This window comes from Apteryx mantelli, chromosome 2, assembly GCF_036417845.1.
Source record: "Apteryx mantelli isolate bAptMan1 chromosome 2, bAptMan1.hap1, whole genome shotgun sequence".
Classification (NCBI taxonomy): Eukaryota; Metazoa; Chordata; class Aves; order Apterygiformes; family Apterygidae; genus Apteryx; species Apteryx mantelli.
In genome coordinates this window covers 159,091,956-159,113,356 of record NC_089979.1, presented here as the reverse complement: position 1 = coordinate 159,113,356, position 21,401 = coordinate 159,091,956, and the positions used below count along the sequence as shown (strand labels likewise).

Here is a 21,401-nt window from a genome sequence, read left to right as displayed (position 1 = left end):
CTAAATTTTTCAAAGACAGCCCATACTAAATGCAATTATACCAATATCAAATAAACTACAACCACAGGATGGAACTCATCGGTAAAGTGGGTAGAGAGCAGAGCAGTGCTCAAGTCAGCAATAAGGTGGGAGGCAAGAGCATGAATATAAAAATGGGAGTTTTGAAAAAGTTCCTTTTCCTTGAAGGTATTCTACTTCCCAGCCTTTTCTTTTATTTGTTTTTAAAAAGAAAGGGGTGGTGTGAGGACATATTTTCAATATTAAGTATGCCACTAAATAATGCACTTCAATAACTGAACCAAAACCAAAATAATTAACTTACTATGTGATATTTTGTTCTTACAGTAAAAGATAACTACACTTCCAGTTCCAAAGAGAACCAGAATATATGTTCAATATACATTATGTTAAAACAGGGAGAAGTCATGCAAAAAACCTTATAAATCCTGGCTATTACACAGTGCTAACTTATCTCTTTAGCACTGAAACACAGAGACTTAAAAGAAGTTCAAACATTAGAATGCAGATTTCTCTCTCAAAATCCCTCACATACTTGGACATATTTTGTAAGCTGATAAGACTATCCCCTTCTTCACAGTAACAGCAATAAAATCTAATATTTAAAAAGTTTATATAAAGAGTTCTTGCAGCATCAAAACTCCATGCATTACTCAGAAATATGAGACACTGGCAAACTCATTAAATGAGTATGTTCAGAACCATTAATTTAGGCAGTGTTGCCTTATATAGTCATTAAGGCCAGCAAACAGATGATACAGAGCAAGTGGAATTGTTGCCAGTTACTGTAGACTGGAAAATATGAGAACAAATTCTGTTGCTAGCTGCCAACTAATTCCTCCTCTTCTCTCCTAACAAAAATACTGAAGAAAAGCTTTTCTTGGCTGCAGCCACTTGCTCTCTAGTAAGGGGACAGAATTTCATTATAGAAACATAACTGCTATAATAAGCATTATTTTAGATCTTGCTACAGAAGTCAGAAAAATGAACACCAAGAACCTCCTCTTCCCTCCCCTCTGAGAGGTGTCGGGGGGGGGGAGGAATCTGCTTGGAAAAAGTAAACATGCATGTATAATTGTCAAAATCATGGAGTAACTTGATTCACAGACAGATTTTTTTTGAACAGCCCACATTTAAGTTTGTTTGGACCTTGCCCACTAGCTCATTTTTTAAATGAAAGGAGGGTGAAACTAATACTTCCAATGATTTTGTAATTGGATACTTTGGGGGGGGTTGATTTTTTAACTTTCATGCTCTAGTCTACTTCCCACCTTTTTTTGTCCCACTGAGTCAACTGGACTGCTACTGAAGTGGCATGGGGAGAGGAGTAATGACAAAATGATTCTGGACAAAGTCTTTCCCAAAGTGACTTGTTCAGAAAGCTACTGACCATGAATGAGAGGTCTTTTATCTGAGGCATTTTTAGTTTACGATCTAGGTGCAGGTTGTCTCAGTCAAGTATTTAGCAAATGTGCATCCATATCTCTTAATTACAACACTTTGGTTTGCGAAGTAAACATTTCTAGTAATTTACTTAAAATATAAAGGATTTTAAGGCAGTGAATGATTGATAATGAAATACACACTTGCCTTTGAAGGATAGGAAGAACATGCTCGTGCTGCAATGCTAAGTCTTTAAGCTGTCCCTCTACCATCTTTCAAAACAAGTAAAGAAATGAGGACATCATATACTCAGCTATAAATCTTCCATGTGCTAGTTCTCTGATCTCCAAGAGACTCACCCTTCTGTAGCACTGTGCCTAACCAGCAACACTCCTAAGAATCTACTATAAGAAATATTTGTATGGCTTATAATTATTGCTTAATTTCTGGCTGTACCTCAACAGATTTGCATTAGACTGTATGTGCCCACTAACCAAGACTTACAAAGCATCAAACGGAGTACTTTCTTCAACCATACTATGTAAAGGGTTACATGTGACAAACTAATCTAGTTAACTTACGTTAGCAAGAACATTCATATTAATACATATAACATTACCATTTTTTGGCAAGATGACATTTAATAGCCATTGTGACGGTGTGCTCCTTCCCCCCCCCGCCCTAATGTCCTCTCTCCCCCTCAACCTGACCTCCCTGTAAACAGCACGTAGGCAGGGGCTAATTGAGCATGCGCCAACTAAGGCCTGCCTAGCATGCAAATATGACTACAAGTCAATCATCTCCCCCCCATAAATAGGTGGCAGCCCAGAGCCCATGGAGCTCTCCTGCACAGCAGCGGGCTGCACTGCAGAACCTCCTCTTGAGCAGGGACACCTCTCAAGGTTACTTCTCGAAGCTGAGAGATTCCTTACCCATGACAGATCCTCGGTAAGTGATTGATAGCATGCTGAACTTTTGCGAACTTCGTGAAACTTTGCTGAGTTATATCTCTGTCTAAGGGATTATGTGCACAATTAATCATAAACCGTTGACCAAGTCTGAGACTAGGACTGGATCCAGCTGCACCTAGGCTCCTCTCAGAAGGAGTCTAGAAAGCAAGGGAATCCTTTCCAAACCTTGTGACTCAATGGGAGGGTCTCTGTTGCATGTGCATCTGACCCTGTCCTTCATGCAGTAAATAACTGAGTGAACCTTGCCAACTGAACCTCGTTAAATCATTCTTATTTATGACTGAACTTTGTTAAGTTGCTGTCTTACCGCAATAAACATAGTGCTGCTTCCCTCTTATGAGGGAAGTGCATCACTCCTCTGCGAGAGCCACCAATTTGATTATTTCTGTCCCCACTTACCGGGGCTAAAAGGTGACTGGTAAGACATCTAGGAGTACCAGAAATGTAAGATTAGTATAAACGCTACTAGCGAATGATGTTGGGAGTGGAAAACAGAAGAAATGTCAGGACCTGCTTGGGGCAACCAGCACAGTTGTTGCTGTCCACGCAAGCTGAACTCTTCTCCCTGCTCCTCCAGAAGAGATTATCTGCATTTAACCTGCTTATTGGAAATGGCCCCTCTAATAAGCTATGCATTGAACTGAGTCTGGAAATTGTTTGGGAGAACACCAAATAGCAAAATAATGCCAGAGAGCACACTAACAGTTAAACAGCACAGACTATGACAAGGCAGTGCTCAACACCTGTTTAGTTTGCTAGTATAAACATGACCACCATGAACAGATGCCCGACACTCACACTGCTCAAGCACAAGGGCAAAAAGGAAACAAAACCAAGCAGTTCCTGATGTTTAGACTCATTTCAAAGAAAGGTATGGAAATATAAATTTGGTTCATCTTAATTTATCCGCTCCAACCCTCTCCAAATAAGGGCAATGACATCATTTCAGTTTTGTATTAATTACTTCACTTTTACAAAAGAGCTCACTGAATTATCCATGAACCATTTCCTAATTCTTACATGCTTAACTCGGATTTAAGTCTACAGTCCCTCTACCCAATCCACATAAATGTGGAACAATCCACATAAAACAAGCAACTGATGCTAGAAGTTTTTCCTAGGACATACATACACACACAAAAATATCTTTTCATCAAATTAGAAAAAATTTACCATAGGACATTTGTTCAAAATAATTATTAATTATTATAAATAATTCTTACCAAAATAATAAGACAAAAAGCAACATCCAAACTCAGATAGACTCAAGAAAGGAATACAGCAAAAATTCAGAAAAAAAAAAAAGAGAGAGAAAGAGAACACTAAAAAGTGATTTCACTGAAGAGTAAAATAACATGCCTTCTAAAACTATTCAAGTAAAGAGTACCATCCCTATCCCTCCCTCTCTCCCCCCACCCAACAAAACCTGACAACTTCATGCTGAGGAAACCAAGACGATCAGTCAGACTATTTCAAGTGCCTAAAGCCATGCACTTGCAATCACAACTTAGTACAGTCTGAAACTGTTATACCTGACATCATAGGTTTTATTGGGTAATCTGAACATACTCAAGACAGAACCTTCCACTGAAAAATATACTTCAGAATAAGCAATGGAAACAATTAATTTCTTTGAAGGAGAAGTCTGTGCAACATAAGAATTTCTATGATGTTCACATTTTCTATTAAGCCCTCTTACGGGTACTTATTAAAAGCAATACCAAACTTCAGGTCACTGAAACTGCCTCACAGACACACACACCCACAACAGCAAAGAATTTTCTGCCAGAGTATGTGCAATGTGTGCTATGTTCTTCATATTTTTCTAAAATAAGATCATTGTACAGATTTTGCAACATCTGTGGAAATTTCTCAACTCATTTTTATATCAAAAAGAAATTTCCTGCACATAGTAAAACCTACAGTAGAATTAATGTCATATTTTACAAGACTTAATTCAATAAAGAGGATGTAGAGTATCTATTGATTTGATAAATAATTACTCAATTTCAGACACAGAAAATTACACTTGCAACCTTTTGTCTCTCCTCTTCTACCCATGCTGTGCCAAGTTACCAACTGACATATAGTGGTGTTTGTCACCAAATCCAATCTGCGAGACTCCGGCTGCAGCTTTTGAAGTGAATCAATTATTGCAAGTCCCAACAATCCACTAGCTATAGTATCTTACCACAGTGCAGACTGAACTGATACAAGTGTTACATGTCTGCCATTTTAAAAAAGAGGAAGGCACTGAACTAATAAATTGTACAGCTAGAACACCCAGATTCCCAGCTTTCAGAGAGCATATTGGTTTCAAACTTTACATTTATATTTTAAAAAATAATATTTAACTTCAGCAAGGTATTGATAAAACACAGCCTCTCATGAAAAGCAACTGCAGCAAGTAATTTGCAATAAGCTAGAATTCAGAATGGTTTGTGGCATCAAAACCAAAACAAAACAAAAAAACCCACTTTCCTCAACTCCTTCATCTGAGTAATTCAAAGAAAATAAGTTTGATTCTTAGTTCTCTCTAAAGAGAGTCTTGAATTTAAATGTCTGGAGTGACTACAACCTTACTGAAATAAGTATTCCTCCTTTCATAAGGCTTCTGCTAGTTCCACAACAATTTGATGCCCGACTCGGTGATACAAATTGACATCGGCTGCACCAGAAAATCCCCAATCATTTTCACTGCTGTTTGTGTAATAAAGAACAGGGAAGTTAAGAAAAGATTTCGAAGGTATGACCATAGCACCATTCGATTTAGATAAAGAAATCAGTTTCTTCTACATGAAAAGGTGGTAAAACACAGTACAGTCTTATGCAAATGTTATAATACCTTGAAACTAACTTTTGTACATAATTATACTATTTAGAATAAAATCATTTTTTCATTATTAAAAAATATTTTGACCTTTATTAGGTTATGGTCAAGCCTTCTAGATAATGCCACAGGGAAAGAAAGCCCAGGATCTCACATTCCACAAGGCTTGCTAAGTTGGACAGGACCTCAAGAGAGCAGCTACATGCATGGTCCTGGCACAGCTAAACCCATGTCAATCTTAATGGATGCATGTTCAACCTGTTCTTAAAAGACATCAGCGACAGATTCACAGTCTCTCTAGGCAGCCTGCTGCAGTGCCATTCAGGCCTTCTCTCATTCCCCTTGTCCAACCTGAATTTTCCTTACTGCAGTTATTTGTTATCCTATTTTCCATGCACAGGCAGAACAGATTGCGTATTTCTTTTCTGCAAGAGCATTTCACATTTTTAAAAAATATGCTCTCCTCAGTCTTCTCTAGACTAAACAATTCCCATTCCTTCAGTCTGTGCTTAAGGGTCAAACTTATTCTCATACTCTCTACTTTGGACACGCTCCAATTGGTCAATACCTTTGCTGAAGTGCTGTACCTATAACTGAATATAATACGTCTTGCAGGCTCTCCTCTTGTTTACACATGCTAATCTAGCTATGCCCTTTTCATACCAGAGAGAAATTGTTGGCCCACGTTTGTTTGGCTGTTTTTCCTGCCTAAACGTGTACTTTGAACTGGCACGTCTTCCAACTGAATTACATGATACCCTGACACACAACTTCTGCCACTGTCATGATTGATTTGAACTCCTATCCCATCTCACAACTTGATCAATCTGTTCTCATACTTGTGTCATTGGTAAATGTAAAGGTAATAGCTCATCCTAATATTTAGTATAAAAATTTTAATAGTCATATTGGGTAATCTAGATACACCTATTCTGATGTTAATTTGCGGTAACTAACACCAGCATGGTTTTTAAATCAGCTTTGCACAGATCTTTTGAAAGTTTTTCTCTAGCAGACTGTCAGGAAAAATGACATCAAAAGCCTTGTTACAAACAAGCTAGATGGTATCTATAGGTTTTCTCTTAACCATAAGGCTTATAAGGAAAAATCTGATGGCTTTGACCCAACACATTGCATAATTCCAAGGTAATCATTACTCATCTTGTTTCTTCTAGGCACTCAAAAAATTTGTTCCACTATTTTTCTGGGAAACCAAGTTGAACCAAAGGGCAGTGATCTCCTAGATTCTCCCCTTTGCTTCTTAATTCTTGCTCTATCATTTCCTCACTACTGTCATTAGCATTCTAGAAAGAGTAATAGAAATACAGAAGAGGGTTTTTAAGTTTACTTACAGGTTTCCTAAGGAAAAAAAGGGATAGTGCTCCAATTAGGGGCATGTCTCCAATCAGCGGTTCCAGGATAACCCTCATAGTACCATGGATCTGGGAGGGGAAAGAAAACAATGCAACTGATTTTAAAACTCAAACTATATAAAGTCTGTTCACTCACATCCTTGATTATGGATGAATGTTATGCAAATGCATGTAGCTTTACGGGTCATCTAAATCCAAAAAAATTAATATAGGCTTTCAAATCCCTGTACATGGTAACATTCATTGAAATTATGCTGTGTAATGCTAGTTGTAATTGTGCTAAAAGAAAGAAATAGGTTATCATCCTATTATTCAATGGTTATCATCCATACAGTTCAATGTAAACACATGTGAGTGTGAGACACGAGAAGTGAAACTGCATGGCACAAACCAATACAACAGCATCCATAGATATCAGAACAAAAGTACATAAATACTTATGGATATGTCAAGACAAAAAAAATCATATTTTTATTTTCTTGTTAGAGAAAGATCTGTTATCAGAAAGCACAGGAAACCTGAGGAACAATATCAGAAGACAAGGTTACCAATAACTAAAACTAATAACAATCCATCACTCAGTAGATAAAACAGAAATTTAAACTCCTTGATGGCCCTTATTAACCTGCACATCACATTAACATCAAGCTAATGCAAGTATTCATACTTGAAATTATCTTCTACGTTTACCGTAGAGAATGGTATAGATTTAAATCGCTTCTACATCTGAAAGGTTAAATCAGTAAGTTACGTCACTAAATTATAATGCATGATCAGTAAGCACAAAAGCAATAGGTCACAATAAGCAATGAAACAACAGAATTACTGGTTCTTTCTGGCAACCTGTAAATGATTTCATCAGAAAAACATGAAAATTACTGTATTTCAAAATCAAAAAGAAAAACTGAACTTCACCTGTATGCTTTTCACACCAGCTCTGCAGAAGTATCTCTTGATCTCCAAGTCAATTTCACAATTGCCAACAAAACTAAGATGGGGGGAAAAAAAAAAATCTATAAATTTCGTTTTCATAGACTAAATTGCAATACACTATTATATATTTTGTATCTCAGTCTAGACATAAAGAAATGTATGTTAAAACATTAAAACTTAAAGTCAGATTGTGTTAAAAAAACAGCTCCACCCCAAAACATCATTATCACAAACCCTTAGAAATTAGGACTAAGAGGTATGTTATCATCTTTAGAAATGTACATAGGGGAACATACACATGTAGTCATACTTTTGGGAAATAATGGACACGTACAATACATACTTCATTTCAGGAAAGCTGCTTTATAGGCCTTGTCAACAGTATGTGCACTTGAACCCATTTTCATCTAACACAATCATAAGAACTACTAGACAGAGATCCTATTTTGCTAATAAAGCTTTCTGAATTACTCACACTTGCAAAAACAGCCATTTAGGCTGAAATTCAACATGCCGGGCATGCTGAGCTGGATAAACCACTAAGCAAGGTATAAGCCAAAACAGTTAAGCCCTTTCTGGAAGTGGAGGGAAAGCAGGAAGCAAATTAGGAAGTAACGTATTAAGAGCAATGGAAAGATTTTCTCTGAGCAGTTCTGGGATCCCATTTCTGGGAGCACCCAAAAACCAGACTGCCTGGGTAAAGAAAACGGAAGAAGAAGAACTGAGCAGGGAGAAGTGATAAAGCAGCTTAACCAAGGTCAGGGACTGCTGAAGAAAAAAGATTTTCTTCCTCTACAGGGCTCCAGATCCTGCAGTAGAACTGAGGCTTCCTCAAGTTTAACTTCTTTCTGCTGTTAGAACAACTGCAAAATTTCCTATTCTCTTTAAGCGTTGATCCAAACAGAGGATAATCACCTAGCACTGCTGTTACTCAGTTAGCTCAAGTAGCAGCGATGAATGGATGGTTTTATCAGCTACCTCCTGAGAAAACATGTAGATATTATTACTATTCTTCCAGCTTATACTCTGAAGCCCAAATAGCTACAAACAAAAATATTAAAAACATTTACAGTCTCAAAATCAATTACTTAACAAATGCTAGAGCTGATACACTTCAATCCTGGAATTCAAATTGCTTAAACACATGCATTCATTTTACAATATAATCTGTTTTTTATGATATTTGTACAGATTAAGCACTTTCTGTGATACCGGGAGCTCCTTATATGCTAAATAGCTCTGATGGATTACAATTTCATGTTTGAAATCTTTTCCTTTCTATGGTATACTGGAATGTCAAGGGTTAGTAAGATGAGGCTACAAATATAGGGTTGTCAATTAAAGTATTTTAAATATAGAATTGTATAATTCTGAATCCTCCAGAAGTTTGTTATTTTCCAGGAGACCTACTATATAATAAAAAAGCTGTTTAGTGATGTTTAGGAGTCTGATGGAATCTTACTGCAGAAATGTCTATTAAATTACAATGCAAAAGGAATTGTTCTCATTGAGCCACTTCAAGATAAACTCAAGATAAACTAAACTACTTTCACAGCATGATCACAAAATGAAGTTGAGGGAGCCACACTGCATTCAGGATATCCATTATTTGGATCATCTGTAGTCTCCTCTGCTCTGTGTGTGATGGTGCTGTCAAGGTGATCTCAAGTAAATAGAAAGCATACCATGCCCTTAAACAGAAATAAACAATAGTACCAACAGTCTCACAACGTCCAACACTGGAATTAATTTCAGACTATACAAAAGGTAATTGTGCGCCCAGTCACTTTGCTGCACCGACCAGTTTGGGGATATGGAAGATGACAACACAACAGGAGCCTATGTGAAATAAAGGTGATCAAGGCTTCTTCTGGAAAGAAAGTAGTGTTACTGTAAAGTTTAAAAATTGATGTATAATTTAAAACTATGTATGAAAAAGTTTATAATGTGTGTATATATGTATATACACACACACACACATATATACACACACACACACACAAGTATATATAACATGATGCAAAGCAGCAGCAAGATCAACTCAATTTGTGGCATCAGAATTATTTAGGTTATAAAGACTGTGAAGCAATAGGTTCATTTGAATAATAATACAATAACAAATTGAAGTAAAAATTGTATCTAAGGATATAAAGTCAACAAGTTGTGACCTTGTAATAAAGTCAGAGAAAACTTCATCCCCTGAGGTATTTTGCTGTGTCCATTAACATGCAGCACAGAATTTGACTCTAGCATAACATATAACTTAAAGGCTTATTTAGTAAGCACATTTTATACATTCAAATCATAATATCCCAAGAATTTATGATCAATGTAATGTACTGACCACAGAGAGAGATTACACTTTAATGAGGACAGTTGCATAAGAATATAAGAACAGCTGTACTTAATCAGACCAGAAGCGCGTTTAGCACAGTATATTGTTTGTGGCCATTGTAAGCAACAGCATATATCAGGAAAAAAAATACTACTAATAGGGCAAACATATTTCCCAGATAACAGTGATCTGTGATTCAGCATTTTGGACTATTGTCACTATTTTAGAAGGTCTAGCAGAATGTCCCTCACAAGGATTTCTCTAATCATTTCTGAACTCATTTTTACTTCTACCTTCTGTAAAACTAATGGTAGTGAGTTTCTCAGTTTGTGACATGAAAAGATATTCCTGTGTGTTTTTAAATCTGCTGCCTAAAACTTTCTTTTGGTGCCTCCAGTTTTTTGTTATGAGAAAGTGACAAAATCCATTCATATGCTGTTAGCAAGTATTTCCTCAGTCTTTTCTGGCCTTCTTTACTACTGTTTATATTTAATTTAACAGAGTTTATGCTGTTTTTCTAACAATCCGCAATCTTTAATATTCGGAACTGTTTACCACTTCATGCATTTCAGCAAAAATAAATAGAAACTTTTACATTCTATTTATTGTTAAGCTAGTGTTAACAATCCATTTAAACTTGTTTATCTTTACTTGCTCAAGCAGTTTTCTGCACATCTTTGTCACCAGAAACAAGACTTTTGAATTTTAACACGAGTTTGGACAATGCTTGAGCATAAGGCTCACAGACTGATTACAACAGTTACTTCAACTTGTTTACAATTTGCAGAACAAAATGAGACAAATCACCCTACTAACTTGATATGGTGGGAGGTAAGGAAGGGAGTAAGAGAAAGCAAAATACTCTTTGCAAACGTGATCCTGAGACTGAATTTTAAATACATTTTCCAGTGACTGCTTCACAGATCAACTAATCAAGCTGCCTACAGGAGGAAAAGTAATTGTGTCCCGAGCAATGTGCAGGACCCAATTCAAAGGGTTCTGAAAAAACACTCTGAAGTAATGTTCATAATGTACTCAATATCCTTGCAGGCACAATAGAAAAACAAAACAAAACATACTTTTGTGATCAGTGATAAAAGCAAAAACCAAAAAAAAACAAACAGGACGATGCACAAAAATGAGGAAGCCTGATAAAAATGCTAAAATAGCGCCTTGGAAGCACATTGAAACTATTTAAACACCCTGTATGGTTCAAAGCAAATGTATATACCCCTGTCACAAATGACCAACAGGAGAAAGGGCTAATGGAAGCCACCATGGTGAAAGAGCAGGATAAAGGAGAAATAGAAGAATGAACATGCTTCAGAAAAATTCTCCCCCCACCCAGCACACACACAGTTTGGCTTAATACAGCTATTCCTATGAAGCATACTTAGAGATTTTGTCTTCCTGCCCAAGTGTATTTAGGAAATGAAGGCTAACACTTCTGAAGACTACTTAATGGCATTGACTGTACAATACTGAGGCCACTTACAGAAAGTCCCAACTTTTAATTTAATTTAATTTTTAAATGTAAACAAACTCATTTAATTAGAGATTGCTATCTACCAGGATAACTATTCAGAAGGTTATGAACTTTTTTCCAGCAGTTGAGCAGTAAAACTGTTCTTTACAACCTTGCTAAACTGAATTAAGGTTGATTCCCTAAGAAATAATTTAGGGTTGGGATCAGTATATAATTTTGTATCTAAACATGCCACAAACAATTTATCACAGAGCCTCTTTTTCTTCCCCTCTTACTACTGTCATAATCCTAGAGATAAACCCCTGGAGTACATATAGAAATCAAGCAGTAATGATTGATACTGGAAGGAAGGGCATCAGTCTGAAGCTTGTATAGTGAGAACCTTTGAATAAGAGGCAAAGACAAGTCTTAATACAAACTGGCTCAGACAAAAATCACCAAAGGAAGTCCCTCAATTGCCAGAAGCTGTGACAGTCACTCCATAGTTCTCCTCCTCCTATTTTCTTTCTGGAAGATTATGCCACTGGCAGCAGGGACAGACTATTAGGCTAAACGAACCCTTACCTGACTCAGCACTACCGTCTGTATTAACGCTACTTCGAGGAATTTATTTCAGCCTTTTGGACTGGATTCTACTCCAGCTGCTATCACTTCTCTAAGTAGGTTGCAGTATAATGCAATGAGACACATGGCTGAAGATTTCATTCAGGTCTAGGAAATAGGACATTGTTCCTGGAATTCTTGTACAAACCTATTGTCCCTTTTACATTTATCTGCTGCACTCCAGGAAGAAACCAGGGAAAAAACAAAGCAAAACATCACTCCACAAGATTATTCCCACAGGAGACAAGAGTAAATCCACTTTAGAGGGAAGAAGTGATCTTGGAAGTCTTGTGCAAGAACATTTCAACTAGCCCACCATCTACTCTTCTACTTTGGTCCCTCAAATATCTCAAGAATGGCTCCCCCAAAGCAACTTCTCTGCACTACGTCCACACTAGCCAGATAAGTCCGTTTTCCTGAAGGACTCAAGTCTGAAGAGGTGAGGTAAGAAAAGCTGCTATCAAAAGTGGCAGCAAGACCACCAAAGGCAATTTTTCCTTTAAGGCTGACAGCATACTTCCAGTGAAACAAGCTCTCAAGGGACAACCCTGTCTCCACTGCATTTTCTCCAGCAACACCAATCCCTGATCTGACTAGCTCCCTTTTTCCCACAGAAATGAAGTGATTCAGTTCAATACAGATTGGGCCCTGCTCACAGAGGTAGCCAGCCTCCCCACTATGAAACCCAGGAAAGGATGCAGCAGAAGATATAGATCTTTTAATACTCTGGGGGTCAGCTCTGACAAGTCTACAGTCTTCAGCAAAGCTAAAACTTAGATAAATTATTCAAAATTAAGAATAACCAAGCTCAAAGTTTGGAATTGACCCTGGAAAACAGGAGCTGAGAGGCCTGGCTATTATCTTGGCTACTGCCAGGGAAGCAAAAAGAAATGCAGAAGGCTGCTCTTTGCTGGATCATCGGTTACAGACAAATCTGGCCTCTCCATAAGCTACAGACAGGCAGAAGTAGTCACTGTAACACATATCTGTGACTGTTAAATATAAAAATGTTGCTGGATTCACTGACTGTACTTTCAAAAAAGCTCTGTGACTGCAGATAGTGCCGAGAAAAGATTTTGGCAAACATTGGGTAGATCTATTTATAAACCTATACAAAAGGGGTCATGACGAAAGGGCAAAGAAACCTGAAGCAGCCGAGCATGTATAATGCCAGAGCAATTAATATATAGATTTACTTCAATTGATGGTACGAGCACAAGTACTTCAGTAGGTATGATTCACTTTCTCCAATACCAGGTCTTTAAAGAATCTAAGTAACTGAGGAAAGACAAGAAACCCAAACACCTTATACCCTAAGTTTTGGCTTGGACTAAAATTTTTAGCCAAGTTTTAATGCATGAGAAAGAAGAATTTTCAAAGATAGTGCTTTAGCTTTGGAAAGTAGTTTTTATTCAACTTTTTATTACATTAATGATGCAGTCACACAGTCAGTCAATATACTATTTCCCTCAGATAAATGCTACTTACAGCATGCAGTTCCTTCCTCCATTCACACATAAGCAAATGAAGCTACTTCTAGTTAAGGAAGTGATTCTTCGGAATGAAACTGTTAACCTTCTCTCTCCACCCCCACGTACCTGCTGAATCAAACAAACAGGGCACACATTCTAAAATGTGAGCACTGTTGTAATATGATAATAAAAATTACCTGATCTGAAGATCCAAAATGATCTGCCTTTTGTCCACATTTTCAGTGTACACTTTTACACCATTTATTCTCAGAGGCTGAAACAATGAAGCAAGTAAAGGTTGGATCCTTCTACTCAAATATATCATATTAAACTCTTAAGTTAGGAATAAAGGTGAATATACATGTATTTGTGTCTGAAGTCGGACATTTACTACATGCATTATTAAAAAGTGTGAAGCAAAGCTCTCTATGTAGCTCAAACAGTTATTTTAAGGGTATTACCTTGCTACAACCCACTCAGTCACAATGCCCTCAGTGAAATTCAGTCAGAATGGGTGAAAAACAATCCCCAGAACTCTTAGAAAACTTAATGTAAAGTATTTTGGTAAAGTATTTTGCTCCATTTTTCTTTGCTTTATGAATCATATGAAAGCAAAATAAACCAAACTTTCCATAACTTAAGCATTCATTAAATACTAGGTGGGAGAAGACCACCAACTACCTTACATAGCACCACCTTCTGTCACATGCTGAATTTTTCCTTCCTGGAGATCTCTGATCTAACAACTGATCATATTTCTGCTTCTATCTATTTTCTAATTTAATTAATACAGAAGTCTCACTGATGTCAGGTGCCCACTGTGTCTGGGACTGTACAATTCACAGGTTGCAATTCAATGAAGGCTGCAATATCAAGTAAGGATAGCTGTTTCTTGTGTCTAAGATAACTCAGTCTAGCTGCAGCAGCACAGAGAGGTATGAAGGCTAATTTAAATCTTACTTAAAGTCAGAATGGCTTAAAGCTGTGCTACACTGTAATCTGTAATACAGATGTATCTATGGCAGGACAAAGCCCATATATAAAAGAGTTTACAACCTAAACAGAAAAAGAAAGCACAAAAGGTGCAGAAAATATCATTAATTGTATTTTACATGGAACAGAGTCACAAGGAGAGAAAAATAATTCCCCTCCACCACACTTGAAGCTTAACTTCAGTTTTCCTGACATTCAGAGGAGAAAAATAAATATATAAGTAGTTTGAAATCCTTACTTAAAATCTCATTTATGACAAGTGAGAGGAATACAAAATAGGACTGCACAAGAAGGTTGGTAAGCTACATTTCAGAAGAAATAAACCTCTGGTTGACGTAGGTACTGAAAAGCAGTGCCCAACTTATTGTAAGCTTAAATGCTAACTTCTTTTTAGCTTGGACTGGTCAGACTCTTCTGTAAGCATATAAAAGCTATATACCATGACCCCTTCTTTCATGGGACCAAACAGCAGATAAACACTTATCTGTTCCTTGATACTATTTTAATGTTATGACAGAAACCAAAATGAGGCTTATCGTCAAGTGTCATTGAGAAATATTTTCTGGGCAGATTTAAATAGACTACATGAAAATGGTATGCAAGATACAGCCTCTTAGAAAACTTCACAAGAAACCGACCTGATGACCAATATCAATCTTTGTAAAACTGAAGGTACTAAGGTGGTTGTTTGCTCCTCTTACTGCTGGTTCTATGGTCTCCCGGAAGAGTTTCTCAATGAATTGGCAAATAAAAGGCCACATCTGCTTTACAGTCTAGTAAAAAAATAGGGGAAAAAAAAAGCCATTGAACATACTTTCATACACAATTAAAAATATTTTTAAGGAAGATGTAAGAAGTTTTGTAGAAAGCTTTAAGCATACAAGTTTTCTGTACAGTTCATTGCATGACGTAAGTGGCCACTTTTTACCTACTGCCATACAGAAAAGCTTTCTGGATCCTTCACTTCAATTATTTGATTTACTGTGTTTCCAAACATTTCACAAATCTGAAGTACTGGAGGAGGAGAAACAAAACAACACTAAGATAAATTCCTTCTTTTATCACATGAATACATATGCAGTCTGCATTGATGCTTACTGCTGGTTAGAAGGGTGAAGAAGGATAAGTTCATTTGCATGTGAAAGGAGGAAGAAGAAAAGTAAGTTAAGTGCATTTTTAAAATACATGCACATGGTTTATAAATGCAAAAATAATACAGCGTTTTACTATATCTGAAAACTCAACATTGTTAATTTGTCTTGATATTAAGAAAACCCAAGCTACATAGATCTGTATCTTAATTATTATACATACAAATCAAAAACTGCAAAATTGATTTATTTTTAGATTGGAGGTCAGGAAGCCACAGTAACTGGAAAGTGTCCCAGACAGGTAGAACATAAAAACCGTGTTTACAGCTACTATGACTTCCACACAGTCATAGCTGTCTTTATTTTAATGCCACCTGAAGTCATTCACCAAAAGTCACAGATAATTTCAAGACCTTAAAAATAGAATCATGATAGATTAAATCTTTTTCGTGACTGACTGGATCAACTACCAAAAACTTCAAGTGCATAAAAAGTATAGAAAGTTAGAACTATTTTATTCCCAAATTCTTGCCCTCCCCCAGTTCTTTTTATTCTCAGACTCTCCCCCTCCCTTCCTGTTTTTTGAAGGCAATGTTAACAACTATGCTTACCTTGTTGAGCCATTCTGCCCTCTCAGTATCTGGAAAATGGACCTAAAAACAAACAAACAAAAAATTACCACAAATGCGTAACACTTTAGTTAATCATTATAGTCATTTATGATACAGAAACACTTAATAAACTCCATACAAGCAATGTATACAGTGAACAACACTTAAGTACTTAAGATGCTTGACAAGACTATTACACTTCAAGCAGATGAAATAGGAAATCATTTCTAAACTACATAAATACAAGTCCAAGTATACATTCAATACTGAGATCTGGAAGAAAGTATTGCTTCAATAGCATAAATGAATAAAAAAATAATATGCATAGCTGACACAGCTAGTGCAAGATGTCAAATTACCTCTCAAGTTTCATTGGTATTTAACATTACACATTTGACTGCCAGAATCGTGATTGAACTTCTACTTCTTTTCATTCATGCCAGTTCTTTGGCAGTATCAATAAATTATGGTTAGAAATAGTTATTCAGTGAAGCTGACATTCAGGAATACAGGTTTAAATTCTGCAAAAAGGTTTTCAGAATTCTTAATTTTTTATTTATTTTATTATTTTTATTTTTTTTAACAACTGCAGAAATCAGTGAAAGACATAAGAATGATGGGATATACACTGGACGAGAAGTATCCCTCACACCAGGAAAACACCAATTAAATGTTGGGAGAAGAGATGCTGTTTTCCAGACGCAGGAGGAAAGCATGGTTAGTAGCCTTACATCTTCCACAAAGGAGGCAAAAACCTGAAGTTTTTCAGCAGAAGCAGCATTAACAAACATTTCTTTAGCAATGAACAACTTCCACAAGAGGATGCAGATCACTTGCAAAACACAAACACCCTTTTAACACATGAAAAAAAGTGACCTACATCTGACTTTTGTGAACCAATGCCTCTACTTAACTGAATTGCAAAGCCTTACTCTTCATTGCATAACAGACTGTAGCACAGGTTTTCACAGCAGTGCGTACTGCTTATCTATATCATGCATATATCCAAAAGGTCAACGGTCAGTTAAATTCACACTTGTTCAACTGCATCTTCAACAACTTTAGTCTGAAGGCAAGTCCCCTTACTGATTTCTTTCACTTTAGTTCTTATTAAATTCTCACGTTATAGACAGCGCTTCCATATTCTTGAGTACTGTTAGTTGTCTTAAGAGCAGTCCTCAATTCTCCCTACCAACGTGTAGGTTAGCTAGGCCGGAGGGTCAGTCACTAAGTTGTGGTCGGTATTGTCAGTGTTTCTCCAAAGCCTGTTTCTTTCCCTTTCAGCATTCTCCATTCCACAACTCGAGGTGAGCCTCCAGGGCTTGCACAGATCCTTAGAGAACTGCAAATACTGCTGTCTGCCACTGTCAGCGTCTTGGGACCCTCCTCTCCAAAAATCTTGGCATTTTTTAAAAGTGTATCACAAATCTATCATAACCACTACAGGTGGTACAAGAATAACCCACACCATCTGCTTTCAACTGCAGAATGTGTATAGAATCTCTAACAAAGCATTCGCCAGAGTTTATTTTTCTGGGCAATTTTGTCACTTAATGAGTTCAAGGAATATAATTATTAATAATGAATGGAATGGTTTTGGAACATATTATTACATTTTATTTATTTAGAATTAGAAAATTTTATAAATTATTTAGAAAATTTAGGGGGGTTAGAAAATTTTAGAAAATTTTAGAAATTTGGGTGGGTAAAATATCAGAAGTCAATATTTAGAAATTTTTACAAAAAAGGGGAATTGGAATTTTTTGCATTTGCGACAACACAGACAGCTATGTTTGTAAGAAATCATAGGCAAACAGAGCTTACACTCAATTTTTGGCTTGCTAGGTTCTCAAATTGCTTCAGGTGGTAAAAAAATTAAGGAACAAAAAGTACCAACAGTATGTTAACCCTTATGCTAACAAACAACATTTTGATGTTTGCTGAATCTGCAGACCGAAAATGTGTCAGTTCTCATTAATTACTTATCTCCGAAGCACAACGTCAGACCTTTATACCCCAACATGAAATAATTTATTCTGATTTGTTTAGAAGAGAGATCAGTGATGTCCGCAAGCTGGAAATGCAGAGCTCTTTGACATAGGGGAAAACAGGAGCAACAGAAGTTTTAGTGAATCACATAAAAATAAATAAATAGACACAGATGGGGAAAGGAAAACAGGCAGAAATTCCAAAGGCAAACCTGCTCACCATAAGCAATGAGCGTGTGATAAGTAATGCAGGATACAGCAGAGTTACCATACTCAAATATTTGGCGAAGTTCACCTTTCTTCTTTATTCTTTTATACAAGCATCCAGTAGACATCAGCAGGAGACCCACTGTAGACTGAGGACAGTTTCCAGTCCTAAACATAACCTTAGCTCAGAGGGAATTCGTCCTGCTCCACGGAGTGATCTGAATTCCCTGATGTGGAGTACAGTTTCCCTAAGGCACAGGCCACATCACCTGCACTGACCACACAGCTGACATGCGATGCATCTGAACGCAGTAATACAGACATCATCTCTCTCTCGCACCCATCAAGTACCCTTCACATTCAGCCCTGAATTATGCAAAATAACTAGAGGTAGATTGGGAAAGAACCAAGAGGCAGAAATATCTAGTCACATACAGTAACTTATTAATTTTGAATTACCTCTACCTACTGTAAAGTGTTTGTTAGGACTTGCTTAACAAGACATCCTTCTTTATTTTTCACAGATGCATATTTACTTGGCCTTCAGTGTATTACAGCTATTGCGCCCCTACTGTTATTTGGATTACTAGTAAGCCAACTCCTCAACTACTGGTTTACTTCTACAGTTGCACATGTTAATAAGGTAACAAATAATGTAATTAATTACATCTTCCATTCCTGTTTCTCATCCCTCTTCCATCCTTACTTAATTCTATCTATTAATTTAATATGCTTTTAGCCTGCTGTATTATAATGCAAAAATAATGGCAACATTATATTTTGCTATAAGAGTTTGTGATATCAAATACACAATCTTACTCAAAGACAACTGTTTGGGGAAAGTTTGAGGGAGGAAAGTACTTAACTGGATACTCTGGATCAATCAGGACTGACACAGCAGCATCCAGACAATTGCACTGAAATTTTATGGCCAGAAACAGAAGTAGGAATGAGATTAACTGATGGACAAAATCTGTTAACTCCTGTATAAAATCTATTAGACAAGTATGGTGGAAGGAGAAGGGAGTCAAGATTTCAGCAAAGACAAAGGAAACATTTTTCTGCTTTGCTTCTGTTATGCAAGTTTGATAAGTACTGCATCATTTCCACCACTTGGAGTAGTCATTTATTATTCAAAGGAAAGTATAATTAGAGAGAACTGTTGCAAGAAATACCCTAATGACAATGTTCAACACCAAAAACATTATAATACTACATCTTCCAAGAATGTTTTAATTTCATATTAAAAGCTATACTGCAAAATAATTGGAAGCACTCAAAAGATGCATTTCTGCACTCTAAAAATACATGACAGCTTTTTCACACAGCTACATGTGCTCAGCTCTGACAACTCTCATGTTTACTTCCTATTTCTGATGTGCTCAGTATCAAAAACTCCATTCAGAACACACTATTTTTTGTAATGATCAATAAAATACCAGGAAGAACCCAAGGAATACAGTTCCTTGTTCCATCCTGGAAGATAACAAAACAGAACAAAACCACTAGCAAGTTCTTATTTCCATAATACTGATACACAGTTACTTTATGGTTCAGATTCTCTATATATGCTCTTCTAAATGACCAAATTAACTCAGTTAGCTGCACAGAGGATCATCTGTCTCTTTTTAAGGAAACAGGGCTGGCCACTCTAATATGACCAAGCATAATAATCATTAAAATAAAACTGCACAGACTAGGCACTTGATGGTGGGAAATTCTGAAAAGCCAAGTGGTAATCAGTATATGCTATCAAAGTGACTCTCAAAGTCCAAATAATAATGTTGCTGACTTCAATATAATTATTAGTTCTCTATAACGGAGGTTTCACATATCTACATGCCACTAAAAGAAAGCATGGACAAGAAAGTTAGAAGCAGTGAAATTACAGCACTCTTCTGGAAGTAATTGTAAATTGCTCAGCGCAAGGCACAGAACTTAATAATCTACTTTAAAATATAAACAGCACAGTTATTACTACTTGCTGGTCTCCAATCCTTGCAGTTGTCCTTAAAGCTATCAGGCAACCTTTATGTTCTATTTAAATTCTCCTATTTAATTATGATTACAGATATAGTTCAGTATATAAGTCCTACATATTATTTTGGTGAACTGGGATAACAAAAATGACACCTACACTGAAACTATGAAACTACTGCTATTGACACAAGTATTCCATAAAGCAAAAATTTCTTTGATACAAACCAATCACTTTCTTCTGAATTGCTTATTACGGCAAAGTAAAAAAAAGGAAGTAACAAAAGCAATTCAGAAAATAAAGAACATTCAAGTGCCATTTGGAATTCTACATTTAATTGTTTTTATTTATAACCAAATAAGAACAGGCTCAAATGAGCCAGTCTCTGAAACGTTACACTCCAGCAGAGCCAGGAAATGTTGTCTCCATAGAGTTCTCACAATTTTGCAAAACTAAAAGGCATTTAGGGATGAAAGCTGCATACTACTGATGCGTGGTTTTTTTTCCTTCCTTCTATTCCCCTGAAGGAATAAACCCGATAATTCTATTTTTGATCTCATTAAAAATAATGTAGTATATTAGTTACGTTTAAAAGATATTTGTCTCAGTCAGCATCACTTAACTTATGCAAGTGCTGAAGTCTCGTTGCTTCCCTTTGCACTGCTTCATTACTTGTTGCTCCAGCTGAAAATCTAGATCAGTCAATTCTAGTTTAATTATCATATAGTCACACAAGATATCCAACTTCCAAAAACCAAGAATTCTTGAGCATTTTTTCAGTTATCTCACAAATGTTTCTCTCCATATTAGACACCTATCCCTTCTGCTTTCTTTGGAAAGCTAAAACAACAACAACAACAACAACAGTCCCTCTGTATCAAAAGCATGCCTCCGTAGCTTAAATCTAAATGTCTAAAAGGGTATCAGGATTGGTCTTCATAAATCTCCTTATCCATCATCAGTGGAGGAGAGCATCCTACACAGGGAAACTCAGAACAGGAGCTGGGTGCTATAAATTGCCTTCCAAAAGCGATGTGCACTCTTCATTGACTATAGCACAAGCCATTACTTCAGCTGCTGAGCAAACACATGAGCCTAAACCTGGATGGATGGTGTGGAAAAAAAAATA

General features: G+C 36.6%; 1 protein-coding gene across 3 annotated transcripts in view; it reads right to left on the bottom strand.

The window, feature by feature from the left end:
* Positions 1–21,401, bottom strand: part of ESYT2 (extended synaptotagmin 2) — a 95,845-nt gene that overhangs the window by 47,330 nt on the left and 27,114 nt on the right. For 2 of the 3 annotated variants that reach the window (XM_067291929.1, XM_067291930.1), the window contains exons 2-6: positions 16,100–16,141; positions 15,036–15,170; positions 13,602–13,678; positions 7,491–7,563; positions 6,555–6,644 (exon numbers count right to left, since the gene is read on the bottom strand). In XM_067291929.1, the coding sequence (XP_067148030.1) occupies positions 6,555–6,644; positions 7,491–7,563; positions 13,602–13,678; positions 15,036–15,170; positions 16,100–16,141 (417 nt within the window). The remainder of the gene's footprint in view (positions 1–6,554; positions 6,645–7,490; positions 7,564–13,601; positions 13,679–15,035; positions 15,171–16,099; positions 16,142–21,401) is intronic. The other variant, XM_067291931.1, reaches the window with a different exon arrangement.